Source organism: Pantherophis guttatus, chromosome 2 (genome assembly GCF_059756535.1).
Source record: "Pantherophis guttatus breed Tessera chromosome 2, ASM5975653v1, whole genome shotgun sequence".
NCBI lineage: Eukaryota > Metazoa > Chordata > Lepidosauria > Squamata > Colubridae > Pantherophis > Pantherophis guttatus.
Window position 1 is genome coordinate 117,400,006 of NC_142064.1, and position 24,665 is coordinate 117,424,670.

The 24,665-nt window shown below is 41.1% G+C and overlaps 1 protein-coding gene across 4 annotated transcripts in view; it reads right to left on the bottom strand.

Annotated features, from left to right (window-relative positions):
- The window catches only part of IQSEC2 (IQ motif and Sec7 domain ArfGEF 2), a 145,819-nt gene that overhangs the window by 111,751 nt on the left and 9,403 nt on the right, over positions 1 to 24,665 (bottom strand). For all 4 annotated transcript variants that reach the window (XM_087888615.1, XM_034434279.3, XM_034434280.3 and 1 more), the window contains exon 2: positions 13,327 to 13,356. In XM_087888615.1, the coding sequence (XP_087744741.1) occupies positions 13,327 to 13,356 (30 nt within the window). The remainder of the gene's footprint in view (positions 1 to 13,326; positions 13,357 to 24,665) is intronic.

Consider the following 24,665-nt stretch of genomic DNA (forward strand, 5'->3'; position numbering starts at 1 on the left):
TAATGAATAGTGCAGAATACACATATATGCCATTCACCTAAACATTGCTTATTTTCAAATTGATAAAGAATTCTAGAGACCCAGAAAATCTCTGGAGCTGGATCCAAAAACCTGCAGGAAGATTACAGTATTTATTATAAGTACCCACTTTGATGGCAACGTTTCCTTAAACTGCTAAGTGATTTTGTTCTGTTCAGATGTTACTGATTCTTCTGTTCAATTCACCATTATCACTAATAATTTCCATCACTAACGTAAAAGACTGTAATTCATTTATAAAATAGTATTGTATACTAACAAGGAGACTGTACACTCAAGATTGGAGAAAAATTATTTGGACCCCTTTCAGTCAGGTTTCAGGCCCGGACAGGGGACAGAAATAGCATTGGTGGATGGTCTCTGGGGGAAGCTGGAAGGTGCATCCATCCTTGCCCTTCTTGACCTCTTGACAGCTTTCAATACTATCAACCATGGTATCTTTTGGGTCAACTTTGGGAGTTGGGGATGGGGGGCATATTTTGGGCTGGTTCGCCTCCTTCCTCCAAGACTAGTCCCAATAGGTGTTGATGTGGAGAGAGAGGTCCAACACATAGTCCTTACTTTGTGGGCTGCTGCAGGACTTGGTGCTCTCTCCAGTTCCTTTTAACAGCTACAAGAAACCGCTGGGTAAAATCATCCATCATCATGGGATGAAATATCATCAGTGTGCTGATTTCAGGAGGTTAAACATCTCCATCCCATGTGAAGTAAGTGATGCTGTGGACACTCTCTCATGGTGCCTGGAGAATGTGAGGGCCTGAATGGGGAACAGGCTTCAGCTGAACCTTGGTAAAACAGAGTCGCTGTGGATGGAGGAATATCTGGGAGTTCATCATCTTTGGTTCTGAATAATGATGCACTATCCCAGACAGATCCATTGCATTGTCTGTGGGTCCTTCTGGACTCACAAATCCTGCTCAAGGAGGAGGTGGCAGTCATGACTAGGAGAGCCTTTGCTCAATTTAGAGTTGTGTATCATTTATGCCCCTTCCTGGATACAGAGGCCTTTCACTCACTCATTCATGTCTTGGTCATCTCCCATCTGGACTATTGCAATGTGCTCTACATGGGGCTACTGTTGAAAAGTATCTGGAATGTTTAACTGGTACAGCATGTATCCACATGAGCAATTTTGGGCAATGAAAATACAGAGCATACACACCTCTGCTGGGCAAGCTGTATTGGGTGCCAGTCTCCTTCCAGGTCTAATTCAAGGTGTTGGTTATGACCTTTAAATTCCTATATGGCATGGAGCCAGGCTACTTGCAGAACAGTCTTCTCCCCATTACACTGACTCATCCCACCTGGTCAGGGAAGAAAGACATAATGTGCACCCTGCTAGTTAAAGAATTTCAACCGGCGGGGTTGCATCTGTTCTTTGGAATATTCTCCAGCATGTAAACTTGGGGTTGGTTAATGCCTTAAAGGCCCTCCACTCACCCTTTTAAAACACAAACACACACACACACACACACAGAGAGAGAGAGAGAGAGAGAGAGAGAGAGAGAGAGAGAGAGAGAGAGAGAGGGAGAGGGAGACCATCAGGGTGGAAACTTCTATGTTCTCTTTGTTTTCTCTTGACCGATAATACAGGAATTTGCAGCTGGTTGTTTACATGACTGTCTCCTGAATTTTTATCAGGCTGAGAACTGTTACACATATATGGGCTGTCTCTAGGATTGGTTTCAGATGGAGTTGATCACCTTAAGTTGAGAAGGTGGAGAAAGTAGGCATTGCCCAGGATTGTATGCATTTCTCTTTTGTTTACCCTACCTTCTGAGAGGGGAAATCAGCACTGGCTTCCTTTCAACATGGTAGAGATATAGTACAGGCTCTGAGATTTGTGATAAAGCTATGTTCCTACATGAAGAAATAAAATTTTTCCACCTAGGAATTTGACATGCAAGGAATATTTCTATCTCTTCACTATGTGAGATCCCTAGTTACAATTTTAAAATGGTACTCTTCTGAGAAGGGAAGAAGTGAGGGTTACAACATTACTGGCCTCTTTGCCAGGGTATGATAACAGTTTTAAAAACAATATATGTTTCTCTCCTCTCAAGAAGGCAGGAAAGTCCATCAATGGGGAAGTGTAGATGAATCTACAGTGAAAACAAGGCCTCAGCTCAAATAGAATTCCTGCCCATTCCTGATCAGCTTTCCTTGATTTCTCTCACTTCTTCTGATTCTCCAGTTCCATTCTATCTCCACATCTACCTCCTCTTGAGTAACCTGTGTGAATGAATCTTAGCCTGCCTGCCCATTTGTGTTGTCTTTCTTTTAGTCTGAATCTTCAACCCATCCTGCAAAGAAGACACAAAATGTTTCCACAACGTGAAAGATGTGTTTTTGGGCCTTCCCCACACTTACATTAACTCAGCTGCATTGTTTCATTATGATGCCTTGAATCGTACCTCTGGCATTGGGAATTTTGTTTATGCCTGTTTGATGATGATAACAACTTATTAGGATGTGTTTGATGTGTGGCAAACCTGGCCTTCCAACAAAATCCCAGCTGCCAACCCTCTTTCCTTAGAAGACTCCATTAAGTGGGGTCTCCATGGATAAGATGCCTCAGCTCCCTTGAAGGCCTCTGCTTCCTACTAATGCCTCTGAGGAGCCTGTCCTGCTGCTGGTGGCTTTTGATAGATAGGCAAGAGCTGGAAAGAGATAACTTTCCTAACATGGGAAAGTGGAGCAGAGTTAGCGCAGGAGACAAGCAGCAGGGGGCATTCGTTGCCCTAGCAGCCTTGTGCTGCTGGGTGATCCATGGCCTTTCAAACCCCAGCATGGATTCTTCTGCCACCCTGCTAGGCAGCTGGCAACCCACAATCATAGCTAATTGGCCTCAGTGCAGGTACCTGATTCAATCTCGCCTCCTTATTTATGGAGCCAACCAAGGAGGTGTCACTAAAGACTGGGGGTAGGAAGAGACACAAGCTGGGGAGAAGGGAAGGAGTCAGATAAAAGCCCTTTGATACTGTTCAGAGAATGATGGTGGTAGTGAGGTCAAGAAATAGCAATAAGCACAGCACTTCAATCCCCCTCAAAGGTCAGTTGTTCTTCAGACGCCTTAGCATTGCAAGGCTTTCTACTACCATGATATGCCTGCCGGTACTGAATTGAACAAAAGGAGCTGGCAAATGAGGGAGAATGAATCAATCTGTTCTTTATTCAAGCAGTTCATTTACGAGTTTTGCAGTTCCTTCCTCTGAAATATTGCAGGGATATTATCTATTCCAATCTTTTGTCCATAAGAGCAGGAGTAGTTAATGATCTCCTAGGCTGCCTTGCGCCACAGTACTGTGTTTCTTGCCAGGGGCAGCTGCATTTCGAGACTGAGCTGCTGGTGCCCGATCCAAGCAGCTGCCCACACGGATCTAGGTGGTTGGTCTTTGCTACCTAAGCAAGAAACGTGGTGCTTGCCATGGAAACAGCTGTTGGAAAGCTGCTGCTGTGTATGTTTCTGTTGCTATGGCAATGTTTCCTGGCAGCAACCCTGTACATTGTCACTCCCCCTCCTCCAAACTGTCATCTCCCTGCACCCCCTCATCCATCCCAGCAAATTCCTAGCAACCTGCCGCTACATTAGCCTTGTGGTTGGCCTGCCCAAGCACTCACTTGGCAACCCCAGCCACGCACTCCACTGAGGGTGTGACCTGGAGTCTTGGCTCTCTCTTCTCTCTAAATTCTAACCTTGCTGCTCCCAGAGTTGAGGATAATAGTCTGGGGAGGGCATATGCAGCCCTTTGGGGGGGGGGCTGTTTAATTTGTGACAGGGACCTACCTCTCTCTCCCCAGCAGCTCTAGGCTTGTCTCCCAGCTCAGCTCCAACATATGAAGGCGGCATTTTGGGTCTCCGCATTTGTAGCACCAGATGGGATGGGACGATGACAAGGAGGGACTGCAAACAGCTCTCTCCCCTCCTCCACCTGACATCACAGGAATGTTATGTAAATGGGGGAGTTGTCACTATTTCTTTCTCTCTGCACATACACTGGCATTGAAGACAGGAGGACAGAACTTGCTGGGAGGGGGGCGGAATGTTGCACAACAAAACTGAGGAGAGATGGCTCAACCACTCATTGGGTCTGATTATAAATTTCGCCTCTCTCTCTTCCCTCATCAGCAGGACTGGCTTCAGATTTTTGCAAGCCCAGAGAAGTCATCTGTCCTTCAGTCCTAAAGGGTCCTGCTCTGAGAATATGCTGCTCGCTGCTGCTTGGTTCCCTGCTGCTTAATCCAAATTTCTCGCATTTTAAGATGTTTGTGAATACTTGGGAACAATGGGAAACAAATCAGATCTCAGGTTTTGCAGGCCAACACCCTTGTAAAACACAAACTGGTCCAACCATTCAGAGACACTGCTATTTGCTCCTGAAGGGCTACAGCCTACTAAACCCCTAAAACTCTCTCAGTGTTTTCACAACCCACATCGTTGACATGGCTCCCAATAGTGAGATTTAGAAAGATGGGGAGTCAAACTGAAGGGGAGCTTGACATGAACAACCGAGAAACAGGTGTGCAGTCTGTTGATAACATATTTAAGAGCCATGGTGGCACAGTGGTTAGGATGCAGTATTGCAGGCTAACTCTATCCACTGCCAGGAGTTCAATTCTCACCAGGCTCAAGGTTGACTCAGCCTTCCATCCTTCAGAGGTTGGTAAAATGAGGACCCAGGGGCAATATGCTGACTCTGCAAACTACTCAGAGAGTGCTGTAAAACAGGGGTCCCAACTCCCAGGCCACAGTCCACTATTGGGCTGTGGCCTGTTCGGAACCAGGCCTTGCAGGCGGGCCAGTGTGCGTGCCAAGCTCCCCTCACATGAGCGGTGGCTGGCTTTGCTCACGCATGAAGCTTTCCTTGTGTGAGTGGCAGCCACTTGCACTCACATGCGAAGCTCCCTTCACACAAGCAGTGGGCGCATGCACCCGTCGCTCACACAAATGGAGCTGCTTGTGCATGCCTGCCTATTACTCACAAGGAACTATCCCCTCTCCCCCCACCCTGCCAGGCCACCAAGCCAGAAAGGTTGGGGATTGCTGCTGTAAAGCACTGTGGAGCAGTATGTAAGTCTAAGTGCTATTGCTATTTCATCCAGATGGCCCGAAAAGATTTTTTAAAACATTCCTAGAAACTTTACCTTAGCAAACTCACGAACAGATGAGTCTTGGAAATATTTCCAATATTTACACCTAATACTAGCATTTAAACTGCTTTTCTCTAGTCGGTGTAATTCTTGCCTCCTTGATCTTGTCCATCTTTATGGGACTTGAAACCAGTAAGGACAGGCATTGTAGCCTTTGCTTCTGGTATTTGCCGAATGCTGATGCAGAAACATTCAAGGCAGACTGATTCCTTTTTCCCTAACTCAGTGGATTTGTTCTTGAGGCACCATGGATTTCCTAAGAGAGATGCTTCTACTGCTGTAAACTCACTTTATACAGCAATGTTCCCATTACACACCATTATGGCACAAAATGCTACCTGTTTTTCTAGCAGTCTCATCAAGAAAGAACACAAGCTAGACAAACTTGATCGCATTCCTCTATAGTACTCATCATGCTACTATACCCTATTACTGCACCCTATTACTGCCTGCCCCAAAGCATCACATTTCTGCTCCAATGTTTTTATTAGTAAGGAAGGTTCTTGCTTTGCCATAACACACAAAATAAGTGGAAGCAGGCCTGCTATGAGGCAAGGATCAGGCAACTGCCTTAGGCAGCTGAATATTAGCTTCAGTTAAGCCTGGCCAAACTGGAAACAGATAGCTGTAACCTACTGTATAAGTCTGTATTCTGGAATAGCCATATAAATAAGCCTAGTTTATTTTTATTTTATTTTATTTTATTTTAAATTTATATAAATTTATATACCGCCCTTCTCCCTGAGGACTCAGGGCGGTGTACAGCCAGAATTAAAAAAACATGAAATACAAATATTAAAAACAATTGACAGGATCTGTGCAAGGACACTATTGTATTCCACTTCCTAAGCTCATGGTTTCTTGCCGTTTCTTTAGAAACTGCCAGATCTGTAGTACTCATAAGCAGCCAGAAAAATTGATGCAACGGTGAGGAATAATGGAAGCAAAAGTAGGAGGATAAAATGTGGCTTGTAATTAGCAATGTGTTTATAGAGAAAGATGAAGCAGAATGACACTCCCTTGGGCTTCAACTGTTGCTGCAGGGTGGTGAAGTCCCATCCACCACCAAATTTAGAAAGGACTGTTTGTTTCCTTAGAAAGACTGAGCCCTGCCTAGCAACTCCAGTAGCTGGCACTGATTCACTTAACTGTTGGAAGAGGAAATATGCTAGCTGTTTGCTTCTCCAATGGCAAATCCCCTAAGAGAGGATCAAAGTGTCCCCTCAGTTTACCTGCGCCCACTTTTGGCTGAAGGCAGGATTAGAGGAAGCCATGCTAGAGAAATGATTGTCAAACTGGAGACAGGGCTCTTCAGCAAGTCATTTCACTTCCTGGAGGTCCTGGGTGGAATGAAAGGATGGCAACTTCTGCTTCTCCTCGGCCTCACTTCTCTTTCAGTCTCTGATTGAGGTGCAAAAAGTGAATCACTAGCATTCCTTGTAGGGGCCAAGAAACTCCCTTGGCTTGCATAAATCCAAGAATATTGCTCCTGGGTTCTGGGGTTGTTGTTGTTTTTAACATTTGGGGGATTCCAGATATTTTAAAGGATTCACTCACCCCTTTCAACTCCTGGAGCCCTCTCCCCAAATAAGCCATTCATCCATTTTTAGAATGCAGCCTTTCACATGTATGATATGGTTCTCAAGATGAGAAAAATGGAATATCTTTTCTTTACAATATACTGTTATCTCATGCTAAGTATTCACTTCCACCCCATTCCTAAGTGGTAGCATGCAAGGTAGCAAATGACAAGGTTACAAAACCCAATGCCAAATGTGATTTTGATCATGAAAGGTTATCATGTGTAGGTCGTAAAACTACAGCCATCCACCAGGTGGCAGCAAAGAATGCAGAAACTTCTAACAATTTGCTGCCCTCTGATGATCATTTAGATTTTTGCATCCCTCATATGTTATATAATATAATAAATATAATATAATATAATATAATATAATATAATATAATATAATATAATATAATATAATATAATATAATATAATATAATATAATATAATATAATATAATATAATCTAGAAAAAAAGTGCAGCATACAGATTCTATCTAAAATAGGTACAGAAAAATTTAGGAAACTGGGTAATGAAAAGCAACAGATCATGTGGTCAATTCACATTCTCATGCGGGTTTTTTTACAATAAGGGAACATAACCCTTCTAAACACTCTTGTTTCTTTGAAGCAAACATACAGTAATGCCTGACTTTTTTCAGAACAGATGAAATAATGATCAACTTGATCATACTTGATCGTACTCAACTTGATCATACTCTGCTGCCGTGGCAAGATGAGCAAACCACAGCAACAATTTCAAGCATAACCTGCATCTCCAACAATATTTCTGTAGGGCCCACTAAAAGTTCAAAGGCTTTCAGAATATTGTAGTACAGTGGTACCTCGGCACTCGTTGTTAATTGGTTCTGGGAGGTGAAACGATTACCAAAAACGATGAGTACCAAATTTTTCCCATAAGGAATAATGTATTAATCTCAAGACAACCGACACTGACAAGTTCAAGCTTGTGCATTGAGCACCAAACAACGAGTACTGGGACAAAATTTTCACGTCAAAATGAGTCGAATACCAAATCCAATGACTTTCAAACCAGTCGAGTACAGAGGAACCATTGTATATAAGCAGTCCATCTTCTCTTAAACTGTCAGAGTAGGGAAATAGAGATGTTACTATTATGACTTGCCTTCATATACAGGATTTCATTATTTCTACCTCCCTTTTTGGAGGGGAAAGTTCCTCTATTTATATACTGTGTATAACCTGTCTATTTTTATGCTGTGTGGAATAGTCTGATGATCAATATAACTAAGAATTTGAATGTATTCTTAGAAAATAAAATAGAAGGTGGCTGGTACACAATTCATTTAGCAACCGTTTGAAATTACAACAACACTGAAAAAGTCATAGTCCTAGCACTTACGACCATCATCACAGTGTCTTCATGGTCACGTGATCCAAATTTTGGTGGTTGGCAACCAGCCCGTATTTATGACAATTGCAGTGTCCTAGAATCATGTGATCCATCATTTATGACCATCCCAGCTGGCTTCCACCAAGGTCAATGAGTGAATGCAGATTTGCTTAACAACCGCATGATTCGTTTAACAACTGCAGCAATTTACTTAAAAACTGTGATAAAAAGAGGTTGTAAAATCAGTTGTGACTTACCGTACTTAACAATCATCTTGGTTAGCGATGGAAATTCTACTCCTAATTGTGGTCATAAATGAAGGACTGTATAGGGATGTTTTGTGAATGGCCATAATCATGATATGTGAGTTCCCATAAGATTCCCATTGAATTCCCAAAGAGCCCAATGGCCCAAAAGGTTTGAGAACCATCTCTTCTAAAGTCTGAAAACCCAGTCTTATTAAAAACTAGGATACATTTAGCTTGAAAAGAGAAACTGGAAAGTAGTTAGGGCAACCATCTGCCATGCAGAAGAGGGAGCAGATTTGTTCTATATTCTCCAAAAGACATGGTTTAAATCAAGAGATTGATACAGCAAAGCAGACTTTCACAACCTAGTACTCTCACAACAGGTGGAGCTTGAAAGTTTTAGCATTTCAATCCTAGACTTTCTAGGTAGGAACTTCTGCAGAATACTGTATTACAAAAGGGGTTAGAAGAAACTTCCTAATCATGGTATTTTTCTTTCATTGGAAGTATTTAAAACATAGCTTGGCTTGACTTCACTGAATGATCTTCAAGTTATCCTCTAAGTTAAAATTTTAAAATCTATGGTTTGGATGAGCACAGGCATTATATTTTAGCACATTTATCTGCTGAAGAAGAAAAACTATTATTAAAAAATCCAAAGGAGCTTTCGTTTTCAAATTCTATGTCTGAAAAAGAAAAAAATAATACAGATTCTGCAAATTCAACTTGGCACAGTGATTACTGGCTGACTCCACACAATATTACCATGAAATCTCTCTCAGTCCCACTCCTGATTGCAAGAGCAGTTGCCCTAAAATAGATAGGTTTTATGATGAAAAATGTAGAATTAATAAACAATCCACTGAGAATTCGATGTTGCTCAGAACCCTCTGGAATTTAAAGGCATAGAAAGATCAGCAATACATAAAATAAATTTCTTGTGCACCTGCCGTGTTGCAACATTCCCTTATTCGGGACCTTCCAGATGTTTGGACCTCCAAATTCTAACATCCCTGATCTGAATTCCAATTAGGGAAGGCTACCTTATTCAAAGGAAGTACAGCTGGGCCAGCTGCATCTGCAACAAGACACAGTGACATCAAAACAACCACAGATGCATAAGATCATTGCAGAAATGATCTGTGCATATTTGCATAATAATGTCTAACACACGTAACTTGCTTCATTTGTGCCATGACATTATGATGCACGTGTTGTTATTTTTCTCTGTTAACTCTTTCAGATGCCTGCAACTGATGCTTGTGCAGAATTTTTCCATCAGTTCTGCTGGATATTAATAAGTAATGTTGACAGGGAGTACCCTTTGGGTTTCTTTAGCTCAAAAACTGAAATGCCTTAGGTAAGGCCCTAGAAGAAAGGATCTCACTGAATGGCTTTCAGAGTATGAAAGAGAAAAGAGCTGGGTGCCACAATTTTTATGCTATCAGCAAAAATCCTCTTAGTACATTTAGACAAGTTGTGATCAGCACAGAGGGTCTGCGTTGCATTACAAGTGTAAGTACACAAAATCAGCACGCTTGTCACAGGGAAAAGCCTCCATCTGGAATAAGAGAAGATGTCATCATTCCAGATGAGCTAGCAAAAATGTACCGCCAGCTCAGTAGGAGCACAACTATTGTTGCACTTTCTTAAACACAGCTATTCAACCCCTTTGAAAAGCCCTGACTAAACCCCAAAGGACTGCATACACACAATACACTTAACCCAATGGCTGAATTCATCATTTTTTTTTTTTTTGGGTGCAATGCATTGAACCATGAACTAACCAACAGAGCTGAATTCACAAAAGTCTCTAAGTCAGTGTTTCTCAATCTTGGCAACATGAAGTCCACCTATCTTCAAGTTGTCAAGGTTGAGAAACAGTGCTCTAAGCTATAAAATATTAACCAGATTTAATATGAATTAAAGAACACAAGCTGTGTGAATGGCCCCATTAGGTTTGTAAGTGATCTTATTAGGTTTGTTACCAGAACAGAGCCAATTTGTATCGGTATCAGTTGTATGCCAATTTTAATTCTCATGGCTTCCTGGGAACAACAATTTGGGAAAGGTGTTAGTAATATGTCTGATGTAGGCCCCTGTCTCCTATTCCTTACAATAATTGGTATTCAAACACTCTGAATCCTTATTAATCAAGGTTCAGAAAAAAGGTCCCCTATTCCCAAATATGAGTGAAATCACAGAATTGTGGCTATATATACAGTGGGTGTGTATCTGTGGGTGGGTGTGCCTGTGCGCGTGCACACACACACACACACAACTATGAACAGCAAAGGGAAGAATCGTGAAGCCTATTTTAGAAGGTCACTTCTAACTAATATAAGCGACTCATCATCCAGCAACTAAAATTATCAACACTGAACAGTACCATGCAAAGCTCCATTTGTAACATATACACACGCACACACACTATCCCAAGGGACTATTCTCTTTTGTCAGCACTAGTTAACCTAGTAGCTCTTATGAAATGAAACCACTGCTGGGAAAATATAAACATAACCTGAAAGCCACAGGGATAATGTTACCAAAATCCTTTATAGTACGAAAGAATTCTGCATTGTTAAAAATGCAAACAATGGGGAGAAGTTAAAAATAGGTTGTGGAATGCCATGGCAAACCAATCCTTCATGTTTTGCTACCTTTCTACCCTCCCTCATTATCTTAGGTTACAGTATACTTGTTAGTCACAGCCAACAGTCCTGCTCTTTGTGTGATCATGCCACATTCTAGTATAGATTTAAGCAGCGAAGCAATCCCAAACACAATGAAACTTGATTGGTGCATTTTTCAATTAATTATGGCTGTCGCGGTGACTAAAACCAAGCAAGTAAGCCAATATAAAACAGCAGCCTTCCATTCTAACAGTTAGACTGCAACATCCATCATTCCCACTGAGCTCTGCCAATGTCTGAAATGAGTGAGGACAATGGGCCTTGAAGGTCACCACATCTGGAGCAGAAGATACCATGCTGTGAAACGCTACACAAGTTAAATGAATAGACCTGACCTGGATTCAATTCCAAATTCAGCCACATACCATAGGTTCACTGGGTGGCCTTGTGTCTACCTGTCAGTCTAATCTAGGGTATGCAACTATTGTGAGGCCTAAATGTGTGGAAATTTCTATTTACTGCAGCATTACCTTCCATGGAAAAAGAACAGGCTAGAAACGTAACAGAAAAGTAGTCACTTCTAAGTGGGAATATGCTATGTTATTCTACTCTTTTACACCTTTCCTTGGCTCTATGGCAGCTGTAACTTTTTCCCAGTTAACACATCCAGACGTATAGGCATTCTCATTCACGTAATCTTGGCATCCTGGATTGAAAATGCCTTTACTGCTTTTCTATTCATGGCTGTAAAAAATGTCCCACTAATAAATAAGAAATAATTTGTTGCCTTGACATGAAACTCAAGACTTGCCACCTCATTTTGTGTAATGTGAAAGCTGACCTTGCCAGTGGGTAGCACAAGGGGCTCGAATGGACAATTCCTGTCCATCTCCCTTGCTTTCTCAGTGCTCCTGTTTGATCCACTCATCATGTCACCTTGGACTGGACTGTATTGCACAGAACAAACCCCAAATTGATCCATCTGGCCCAGCTTTGCTGCAGCGTTTTTGCTGCCCACCAATTTAAGTTCAAAATCCAATTGATATGTATCTGGGTTGGATTTGTTCTGATATGCAGCCAGATGACGGCTATGGCAAATATAGGTAAGCCTTATGTGAGTGTTGCAGGGGAGTATAAAGACTTCTTAGAATTGTGCTTGATTCCTGATGTCTGATATGGACATATCTATACAGTGTTTTTGACAGCAGTAGGCAAGTGGCTTGTCATTGCCTTCCTTTAGATGTGTTACTGATGTGTTCACAATCTAGCCTTCAGCCTGGTATTTATATTAGGCGCCCATTCAAGTGTTAACCAGATCTGCAACATGGAAAAGTCACATTTAAGGATCACAAAATCCTGACATGTACCATGTTCTCCTCAAATTTTCTGTGTTAGTTGCTTACTTGACCCTGCAGAAACAGGTCAATGTCTAGCATCCGGCAAACTGTAATATATAGTTACTGTTTACCAGGGTGACTCATAGTGTTGTAGTCAGCCAGCATATTAGCAGAAATATCCATCAATCTTGGCTCAGTCCTCCTTGTCTTTTATTTTCACTATTCCACTCCTCCTTTTTCCATGCATGGCTATGTTTGTACAACACCCTGAACCATAAACTAGCCAAACACGTTTTAATGTGATAGGCAAATATCCCACATGGGATTAGTTTATGGTTCAATGCAGCATACATCTTAGAAAATTGGGGTCACTGAGAAAACCATGCTTAACACCTATCATATGAAGGCAGCCATAATATTTCTTTCAAATCTAAGCCTTTTGGCAAAAACCATATTTAATTATGTTTCCGGTGCATAGCATGCAATAAGTACTTGATGAATATTTATTACCAACTAATAAATAACCACAGAGACTTGCTTAGGCAGTTGCCAGGACTCAACACTGATTAGAAGGCACAAAAAAATGTATATACACGAATTATAAACTTGATGAGCAACTTTACCAGTAGATAAAATATCTACATTCTGAGACTATAGGAATCTAATTTAACCAAAATATACTTATTTTCATCTCTTATTGCACCCCATCCCAACTAAACTTCCCTTTCCCATTTGTCATACATCTTCCTATTTTTTGCACTGGTTATCACAGTGTGTGTTCAATAAAACCCACAACAAAAAAGTCCTAAACTCAGGTTTACCCAAGGAAGAGTATCAATATCACACAGGCTCTGAAAAGAATGCAGGCAACAGAGATTTGGGAGAGGAGAAGAGTGGGGAAAGATAAGCTAATTTCATGAACTTATAAAAAAGGGGTAAAGATAGCAAAATAATGTTTTCTTTAAAAAATGCAACTGACCTGACAGTTCTTGAATTTTCCCCATCCGACCTGCAAAACAAGGAGACAAAGAAAGTCAGAGTAAAGCTAAAGGTCAGGTTCAGTGAGTGATGGTAGTGGTATGGACAAACAATGTATTACCTTGGCTGGGTTTGAAAACGACAATTAAGATATGAATAAAAGCAAAGCAAATAAAAACAGATTGTCCAAAATAATATAGTGGTACTAGCTTGGTTTTAAGTTGAACCAGCTGTTTAATAATATTTTGTTGGGAACAGCTGAGAGGTAGGTAACAATATTTTTGTCTTGTAGCACATCAAAAATGACTCAAAAGAAAAGACTCTTTTTTTGTGAAATCTTTCATATTCCCCAATCCCAAAACAGAAATCTCTTTTGTCAGGGGGGGAAACTGTACTTCCTGCTTTGCTCACTACTTGCAATGTAAATTCCCTGGTGACCTGGAAACTCTAAAAAAGCAAAATAAAAGCAAAACATTCTCAATTGAAAAATCTTTTGAAGGAAACATCATGCCTTTCCTACCAAAACTAAAAGACGTAAGTGAAAAGGAATAACTTCAAAATGTTGTTTCAAAAATAAATGTATAAATGTTTAGCAGACCCTTATTTTATGTCTATGGAGATTCTCAGTCATCCAGGTCATGGTTGTCGCAAAAGTGGTTTTGGGACAACCATGGTTTTCCAAAAGACGACTGGACTTTGTATTTTCCTTGAAGACGTTTCACTTTTCGTCCAAGAAGCTTCTTTGGTTCTTTCGCTTCTTGGACGCTTTGCATCTTCAAGGGAAAAAAAAACAAAATCCAGTTTGAAAAAACACACCATTATTTTATGTGCTGGGGATAGACAGCCAGTGTTTTGGGCATTTATTAATTATTTTATTTATGTATTTATTTTAACCCTATTTTGATACTTAGCACTAGCTTTTATCAGCATCCTGTCTCAAAAGGATAGAAAACCAAGCTGACTATCAGAAACTGGAATTGAAAGGAGGCTGAGGATTACAAAAAGTGGATTCTTAGACATGTGTGCCCCACTCTTGTGGTTCTATGTATGTAAACACTGGACTGCAAAACCAGCTATTTTGTAAGCACATATGCTCCAGTTATTAATAAAAAATGCTCAATCCCAATAAAATTCTATTGCCAAGAATTTTAAGGCCACACCCCCTCATTCCACAGCCTTCTGTCTGGCATCACTCACTCGGGACCAATCAGCTTCTTGTCTTTAACCGATTTCTTGTAACTGCCTGTATCTGACGTGTTTTGATGAGGGAAGTGACAGAAATTATTGCCACGTGGATTTTTGCTATGGATCTAGGAGGTGGGAAAATCAGCACCCAGAAAAAAATAAAATGACACCATTGCACATGACTCCAGTAAATAGCAAGTCTGAAATTTAAAACTGGGAAAGATTTCCCAGAAAATAGCCCTCTCCCCCCAACATTTTTGAATAAAACCTTTTTTTAATACTAACATGATTCACCTATTAAACAAAAGAAGCCTTCTATTTTTAAAGTTTGGATTTTAATAAACTTAAAATAAGCCATATAAATGCACCATATATCCCTGATATCTTTGCATTAAAAACACTGTAAGAAGGGAATAGGCTTACTTATTATTCCTGCTGAACAAAAGGGTTACTTACATACTTTTTCCTGGCATTCAAAGAAAGACTAGCAGAGTAACTCTCACTTTGAAAAGAAAGAACATGGATAGTAACTGGAAGGCCTAATGTACACTATCACTGGCGTGGTGGCTGGTGAAGAGTCTCTGATGTCCATATCACCTAAAGGTCTAGAACAGGGGTGTCAAACCTAAGGCCTGGGGGCCAGATCCGGCCGCAGGGTGCTTAGATCTGGCCCACGGAGCTACCCTAGAAACAGCAAAGGACAGGCCCATGGTGCCTCTCCCAGTGAAAACGGAGCTCAGGAAGGCCGCTCTGTTTTTGTCTGTGATGGCCTCCTGCTGCCCACTGCCAGCGAAAACGGAGCTCAGGGGCGCATGCAATGGCAGAGGGCAGCAGGTGGCTGTCCTGGCTAAAAACGGAGCTTCGGAGTCCGTTTTCGCTGGCAGAGCACTCAGGCCACCACAGACACCCCCGACACAAGTGACGTCAAGCTGGCCATGCCCACCCCCAAGGTCAAACACAACCGTGATGTGGCCCTCAATGAAATCGAGTTTGACATTCCTGGTCTAGAGAACCTCCAAATTACATTTTTCAAAATATTCCTCACTTGTGTACACACTTGGCTTTGGACAATAGTGTGGGAAGTTATGATGAGGTGATTAAGGTAACATCATACAATCGTGACTGAGAACAGAAAATAAAGAAGGTGCATGGAATATCCAAAATGCATTAGTAAATGAATTTTACTAATGCATTTTTCCAGTGGTGGCACTGCCTTCAAAATGGCGGGTGCAACTGGGTGAATAATTCCCTTGCCTTTTAATGTGTGTGCAATGCATGCAACTCACATTGAAAAGGGGGAAGGACTTTGATTGGCCAGTCATGCCCACCATTTTGAAGCCAGTGACTATCACTGAGGATGTTTCTGCCCCTTCCCTCCCCATAGACATTTGCAGTAGCACAAATCTAATATTATGTCCTGTAGAAGGCAGTTACTATGATACATAATCAGCAGCCTAAAAGAAAGTTTCAGAAACACACTACACTAATTTGGGACACCTCCCTTTTTCTTTCCCTCTAAGCAGGAAGGAAATTAGGACTGAGTAAGAGGTTTTCTACTTTCTTGTGCCTGGAGACTGTATTCCTCCTTCCCCACTAAATTAGAATTACTAAATTTGGGTTCCTACAAATCTAAAAGAACCTCTAGATGGCAGCAAAGAGATGCAAATGAAACGATCTTTGCTGCTACCTAGTGGACATTTCTGGTAACCCTATCTAACCTAAATTCATCCAAACCAGCACCAGTCATTTTCGCTTAAAATCAGTGAAGTTACTGGTTCTTCAGACTCTGCACACAAATAAAAACAACAGCTCACAAAAGCAAGCCTAACTGTGAGATAGGAACAACATATGGGGACTCCCCCAGAAATTATCTTAGGGACTATTTCTATGCAAATGGAAAATTTTAAAAAATGAACCTTCTTGAACAAACTATGCTTATATAATCTTTCAGCACTTCATTTGATATCTCATTATTTGTAAGCTCATCACATACCTAAGTAATTGCTGGGGGGGGGGTGCAGGGGGGAAAATAAGCCTTGAGTTATAATTCTACCAGCATTAAGTCAAGCCAAGGGAACAGAGCATGCAACTGGGACAATGCTTTGCTATCAAGCTCACCCTTAGTGAAGGATCAACTAAACATAAGGAAAACAAAGCAAACTATACAACTGTTTTCAACAATGGAGCAACTGATCCAATGAGGACGGGACAAAAAGCAATGAGGTTACACTACAGATGTAGATTTATACTAAGCAGGAGCAAAACCTTCTTAACTAGCCAGAGCTGTTCAGCAATGGATCAAAAGACTCACTTCTCCACCCTGCTCCCTCAAATCCTGCAACAAAAGTCTATTGGAAAGAGCTTCCTAGAAAGAGAAAATGTCTGCTAAAATAATTAAAGCATGTAGTCTAGATATGTCCCTTAGGAGCTCAAGATTTAATTTCCTATAGCTTGGAAATTCTCTCAGAGGGGCTTAGTAAGAAATATGCACTAGAATGGTGCTATGTACTACGGAAAAAATAACTGATTTGAGAAAATATCAGGATATCCTAAACAAGGAAGCGTCTGGTTTTGATCTTTCATCACATCAGACAAGGAAAAATTGTATTCTTATAGCAGAATCAAGAATGAAGGAAAAATGGTTGGCTTCACACAAAGCCAGTATAGAGATACAACACTGTGTGAACCAAAATGCAATTAAGTAAACCACCGTTTGTAGTTAACCTCACTGGCATTTAAGGCTGCTTTAGGGCCCAAAAATGGAGGCTAGGAGTTGCATGTGAGATTAAACCCAATGTCTTTAAAAATGTGAAGAGCCTATTAGTTGTTTTCTACATATACATGGATCAAGAATTGATTTCCATGTGAAGGAACCCAAGTCTGACTTTTAAACCAAACACAACCTCAACACTGCCATTTAGAATTAAGCTAGTCTTAGGACTTAATCTGTTCATTGGGTCAAGACCTACATATCCAGAGCTTATCCAAGTTCTTAAAATATCAGAGGATATTTACATTTAGTTGTAGGCTAGTTTAAAAAATCATACAAAACCTCTCAAAAATGTGAGCTAATTTAGCCATGAGCAAAACCAAGCTGTGGCTCAGAAGTTTATTTTGAAAGCTTTTTTAGTGCCAGGGCTGTGAGAATGAGGTTTAACTTCCAACAGAGAAATCTCTCTGCATAAATCTGCCTTTATATGGCTGGGGCTCTGGAAAACATCTTTCATAACGTTAGGGGTTTTTGAGGGAAGCGTGATAGTCACCTAGACCCATTTTAGAAAGTGAGTAATATATTCAACACGTCTTCAGCTAAACATATATGCCTAAGAAATTTGTGCTCTCACTATCTCAGCTATCTCAAAAGGCACCATTCCCTAAAAACGGGAAACCAAATACCATCCTCCGCTGAGACTTATCAAAGACATTTAAAGTGAGGAAAATTATCTGAAAATCCCTCCTCCAGAAAGGAGGGAGGATTTGGGTGGATCAGGGGCCACGTGTTTACAAAAGCTGCCTCAACTCTCTTGGGAACGCAGCTAGACAATGTGTGTCTTACACAGCCAGCCAGCACAACTGAGCAAGTGAAAAATCATTTCCCCCCAGCCTAAGATGATTACTTTTCCATGGGGCAAGCACACAGAAACAGAAGAGCTGGCAAGCACCAATCAGCCTCTGGGTTTCTCGATGAAAACCCAAACTAGGAAAAAACAAGTCTCCACCTGGTAGCTTGGGGAGGGGGTGGTTATCAGGCCAAAGTCCAAAAAGAAGACAGCAAAAGTTGACGCGTGAGTTATTTTTGTCCCACTGCAGGCTTTAACTGTAGATTAGCTTATAGAGCCCGAAACGAACACAAATAAAATGATGTTATCTGTCTTTGATTGCATTTCTCCCCCGTTTTCCTTTCAGTCAAGTCTGATTCTGATCTTTGCCCCGTAGAAGCTCCACCGCCAAACAGCAGAAATTAGCCCTGCTTATCAGACCCTTCCTGCCCTTCAAGGTAGGAAAAAGTTTAGCTTTTTTGGAATTTGATAGGATGCTTTTGACATATTTCAATTTGTTTCATGCTATGGTGCAATTCACTGGGATTAAACCAGCTCACTCCAACCTGGTCCCTTCCAAACACATCAAATTGCAGCCTCCATCATTCCAAACCATCAGAGGTCAATAACCATCACAAATGGAACACACCAGATGGGGAGCTTTTAGATTGCATGAAAAAAAATTAAAAAAAAAAACAACAGAATAAATATGGAATCCTAAAGGCAACTTTGGATTTACTATGTCAAGCTATCCCCAGGGGTGGCTCATCCCTCATTATTTTTTGCTCTCTGCGTGTGGAACTGACATGTCAGAAGAAGATTTTAGTTCAAAAGATCAATGTTGCAATCTCTCTTGGGAATATCCAGATGACAGTTCAGTAACAGGGTTCTTGATGGGACCTGAGCCATTCTAGTCTGGGATCAAAAATTCAGTTAACGGAAGCAAGCCTTTACTTTTTTTGTCCTCCACACCTAGACTTCATTTATAGAAGCAGCCCCTGGACAATCATGCCGAGTCTCTGGCCCCAAACGCACTGATTGCAGGAAAGCAGCAGGATGATTTCCTGAGAACAGGTGCTGCTATGGCAGCAGGAAGCAGTTCTCATTGAACCCCAACTAACTGGCACACGCTCACTATCCTAGAGCATGCTAGCAGCACCATCTGCTGCCAGCTTTCTGCCTCTGAATAAGAGCTGGGCAACCTGTCCACTGACGTGAACTCAACTGCCCCTTCCTGACTTGGTTCATGCCCAACCGGCCTTGCAGTTTGCCCACAGCTTTAGGGCCTGATGCCTAAGAAATCGGGTGGAAGGCACATTCTCTTGGATGCTGTAGCGCTGCTGCAAAGGGTACATGAGGCTCTGGTCTGTACATCCCTCAAGGGCCATGTTGAGATCCACTCCGCAGGCCAATTTTTCAGCCAGACACTGATCTCTGCTAGGAAATCTTTCAGGGAGAAAATTGACAAAACAAACCAGGGAGGAGGAGAAAATAAGAGACAGTGTGGATCAAGTATAAATCTTCTTAATCAACTTACCTGTGCCCATTTCAAAAAAAACAGCACTATTGTCCCTCCTCTGTGTGTGTTTGTGTGTGCGCGCGCATATAAGTGAAGGGTGATTCAATTGAGCTCTTCAGTCTGGCCAGAGCTGATGACATTTGAAACAGCCCCAGGAAGCAAAGATCAGCATTCAGATGTGAATAAACTGGGGTTTCCTGGCAACCTTCCAAACTAAGTCTCAGAGTGGGAGTGACTTCTTTATATTTTTTTTAAAAAAGAAACTCAGAAAACAATTGCACAGAGCCCACCAGTTGGTGAGCCAGCTGCCTGATCTGAGGCAATGTTTGTTTTTAAAAAAATCACACACTCCCTTAAAAATTACAACTTTAGCTGCCGCTCCTAACGCTGTCAGTCCCAGATCTAGAGCTGCCCGAATTAACCTAGATCTCATTTCAAGTCATTTGCCATAATTAATTGGTCTTTTCCTTGATGTAAACCTGGATTGTAGCCAGCAATTCCTAAAGGATAAATTCCCCTAGGCTTATGTGTCTTAATCCATCTTGCCTCTTGCCTCTAAAATTTAGGCTAAATCAAGGTTAGTTTAATACTCAGGCCAGGAAGGACGCAACTTAACATTTTTCTCCTGGAATGCTTGAAGCCATAGAAGGGGGCAGTCAGGGTCAAAGTGATGTGGCCATAGATGATAGAGGAGCATTGAAGCTCCTACTCCTTGGCGCCTACTCTTTGTTGCAACTGCGTACTCATTCCTAAAACAGGGTGTCCTGAGACCCTTCCAAAAGCCCTAAGTAGGGCCCCCAGCGCTATGCCAAACGCTCTGGTTTTTTTAATGTAACAGAAAGGGGAAGAAATAGCTAGAGAAAGGTAATCACATCAACCATATTTAATTAATGACCTTTCATTTATTTAATTAAATTCCCATTACATTGCATCAAAAGTTTTTCTCTTGGATCCCTTTTCTGAGATACAGGCCAAGTGTGACCTTTGATGTGAACAAAGCTGGGCAGCCAAATGATTTCACTCACTTCTCAAGGTTTTAAACACCAAACCACTCAGTTTAGGTGACAGGGGCAGGTGTGGGGGAGGGGGTAAAAAGTTGGCAGCTATGCATTTCAAGCCCCTCCCCCTTTTTACATGCAGCACACATGTAACATACTGCAAAATGGGAGGGGCTTCAATCATGGTCTGTAAAGGAACACAGTTGTTGGACATGTGGAAGGAAGCCACTGAGAAAAGATAACTTGGTCCTGATGGGCCAAATTGATAACCGAGAGAGCTCCTTCCCGAACTCAGAATCTGTAATGTAAATAATGGCTAAACTCTGTTTAAATTCAGCAGGAACTTTCACTTTCATTCATCTTCCCAAGTCTACAGGCTTTATAAAGGCATTAGGACAAGATGTGCCAGGTGTGTCAACAGTTAAACCAATCAAAGTCATGGCACTGTTTTTCTAAAGGCTTCCTTGATTCTCTCTGTACACGCTTGTGTAGGCAACGGGACCTGTACTTTTCTTTAGCTGTTGCATGCAGGGGGGGAATGAAGGGATGCCACATACAATGTTACTGCAGATAATCTCTGCTAAATGCAAGGCTGTGAGTTTATGTAGGTAGCCTAAGTCCTTGTGTCAGTTCTTCTCTAGAGCACATCCTGCCTTGCCAGGAGCTCTGCCAAGCATATTATGGCCCTCTCCTGATGCAGCTCAGTGCCCCCCTGCTGCAAATCAAACCTTGCTGTCCCTGTCATGGCCGGCCAGCCGTCTGCAACAGAGATGCTCTCTAATTGAAAACGACAGGCAGGCTGATTCAAGAAGCAGCCCTATTCAGCAGCAGGAGAGGAATGGGACTGGGGGAGTTGCTGGGAAAACAAAATAGCAACAAGCCTCAACACCGATGGCCTGGGCAAGAAAACCAGAGCACTGTTTGGATTATTGTTTTCTATGGAAGGAGTGCTAGATCCTGCTATCAACACAGAATTACAAAACCAAACAAATCACTTTATGGCTAAGCAGGGTAAATGAACCAGTAAAGGTTCCCTGCTACTGGAAAGTTTGTAAATAATTATGCAGCCACACCTTTGTAAACAAAGCTAAAATGACAGAATAAAATAATATGGCAAATAAAGCTTTAATTCATGTATTGCATTAAGACAAAGCTAACCCATCTAGGAGATTGGTGAACTCACGCATGGGGGCTGGTAAATAAGAGTGTATGGCTTACAATGTTGCATGAACACAACCAAATGTGGTTTATTCATTAAAGCAGTATTGAAAAAAACTATGGTTTTTCACGTTTCTCAAGCCCACATCTGATTATGGAAGAATTCTGAGTATTATGGCAGACATACTCCAAATTATCCACTTCAGGAAAAGTAGACTGTAAAAAATGAGACTGAAACAAGAGAGAGCTCATTCAATTAATTAACATCTAATAATTATGAGGTTCTCCCATATGAATCTGTGTCTGTCAAATGCTCAGTAATCCCTCCTAGTCAAAGCAGTAACCACTCTTCTCAAATTGACAGTCCCATAAGATCCAGAGCATCACTGTGACCTTTCCTCAAGGGGATTTGTTATCTTGCCTCTCCCATTTTTTATTGTTATAATATATATTACCCATTCTAGTAATCAAACTACTTGAGAATCTTTTATCTCTGCGCCGGAAATACTGAACTCATTCTGGATTTGCCAGAAAGAGACTGGCTGAACGCTATGTCACCATTGTCTTTGCTGCCTTTTGTAACAGAATAAAAGAAAAGAGAATTCTGGTTCAGCTCTTTGAAGAAAGATTAGAATAATATATGTAATTCTTCCACAATATAACTCAAGCTTTGTAACCTGACTCGCACAACTTGTTAAATCATGGTTTAGTATAAAATTGGCTGGATTTGGATTTCACCACTGAGAGAAATCTATACCATGTTTTATGAGTTAAGATTTATTACATGACCAGTTTAGTATAGAAGTATTATTTTATGGCTGGTTCTCACAAATACCAGCAAAAATGAGGATAATTTAGCATGCTGTGCAACCAGGTCCTCTTAAAATTGCATCCAGGAGAGTGTTTGCTACTAGGACATACATATAGCTATCACCAAAGCAGGTATTATTAACTAGGGTAATATTTGCATAATTTAAATAGCTTCCTTTGTTTCTTTGATTACATATATGTGTGTGTTTTTTTGTGTTTTTTGTTTTTAATTTGATTTATATGCCGCCCTTCTCCGGAGACTCAGGGCGGCCTACAATGCGCTAAGCAATAGCCTTCATTCGTTTGTATATTTATACAAAGTCAGCTTATTGCCCCCACAACTGGGTCCTCAATTTACCTACCTTAGAAAGGATGGAAGGCTGAGTCAACCTTGAGCCTTGGCGAGATTCGAACCTGCAGTAATTGTGTGTGTTATAATTAAGGACTTTTCTTAATTATTGAAGAGAGGAAATGTTACCTGAAGTAATAAATTTTGCAATTTAATTAAACAATGTGGTTTGCCTCAGGAAAAAGTAGGTTTGTGAGGTATTAAATCTGGGTATGGGGTACACCACTCCAGAATGCAGGTGGCAGCTAACACATTAAATGATTAGATCCTATTTGTTTCTTTTGGAAGTATCTACACAGAAAATTCCTGGGCTGAGAGGGAAGCTGAAATCTTGCCCCTTACAGTTTACCCCCAGGAATGGTGTATTTGTCACAGCTTTGTGATCCACACAAGATTTGGACTACCATAGCTGGATCACATGAATTCAGACAACCATAAGCAGCAAAAAAGGAGTTAACAAGGTTAACTTCAGACTAACAATCAAGTAAGCAATACCCCAATCAAGAAACTGCCAAAGAGCCATCAGTAGACAGCCCAAATAAAGAATTCCTAAAACCGCCCCCACCCACATAGACAGGTAAGACACCAGAATATAAACTGGCAGCAAACCCCACTCCTTACTATGGTAGTACTGATGAGGTTACCTAGTTAAGGTAATGGAACGTCTGCAAGAAAACAAGGAAGCTAGAGAGCAACTCATTTCAACCCTGAGCTACAAATATTCTTCTTTATTGGTAATAAGGAGTTTGGATTTTCTGTTGCCACCTAGCAGTCATCTGGATTTTTGCAGGGTTTGCAAGAATAAACAGGTTTATTCCTGGAATTAACCCATCTAGGCAAATTGCAAATTGCAGATACCCTGGACTGGAACAAGACAATAGAAAGTCTCTTTACTGTCATTTCATTGGCAGAGATATGACACGTCATGTGTCCAGGCCACTGGTAACTATTACAAAATGATATGGGATGCCAACCAGACCAGAGGAAGGCTTATCTCCTTTCCCTTCTCCTCTCTATATGCTCAAACAAATCTCAGCCTTACAGAATCTTAATTGTAAGTTTTACCCAATAAGTCTATTTACATACCAGGTGTGTTTTGAACAACAGGATCATACCCAGGCATGGTCAATCAGAAACATGCCTGCGAGTCTCTATGAGTAATGCAGCTAGGAAATAGCAATGTGACGCCACGAGTTTGACACCTGTGGATAAGTAGATCACATGGTCCTTAAGCGAATCCAGCTTTCCCCATTGACTTGGTTTGTTAGAAGCCGACTGGGAAGGTCACAAATGGCGATCACATAACCCTGGAAGTGGAACCATTATAAATACATGCCAGTTGTCAAATGCCCAAAATTTGATCACATGACTGTAGGGATGCTGCAACAGTCACAATGTGAGGACTGGTTGTAAGTCACTCTTTCCAATGCCGTTGTAACTTTGAATTATCACTAAACAGGTAATCATAAGTTGAGGACTACCTGTATACTGTCCGCCTTCTCTTGAGCTCTTGGAGCAGAGAGATACAGTTGATCTATAGCTGGTGCTGGAAAATGAACATTTGTGATTAATCTAAGTTAATTATTAAAACAGTGAGTCCAAAATAAAATATACTGTATTGCTACCAAAGATGGTTTAGCATTGTAACTAAGAGCTATGAACCAAGAAAATGTTTATGCAAACCACTTTTTCACATAAAGCAAACCTTTCTCGGAAAATTAATATCAAATTATGTTATTGTTTCTTTCAAAAATTAGTAAAATGATGTATGCAATGCAATTT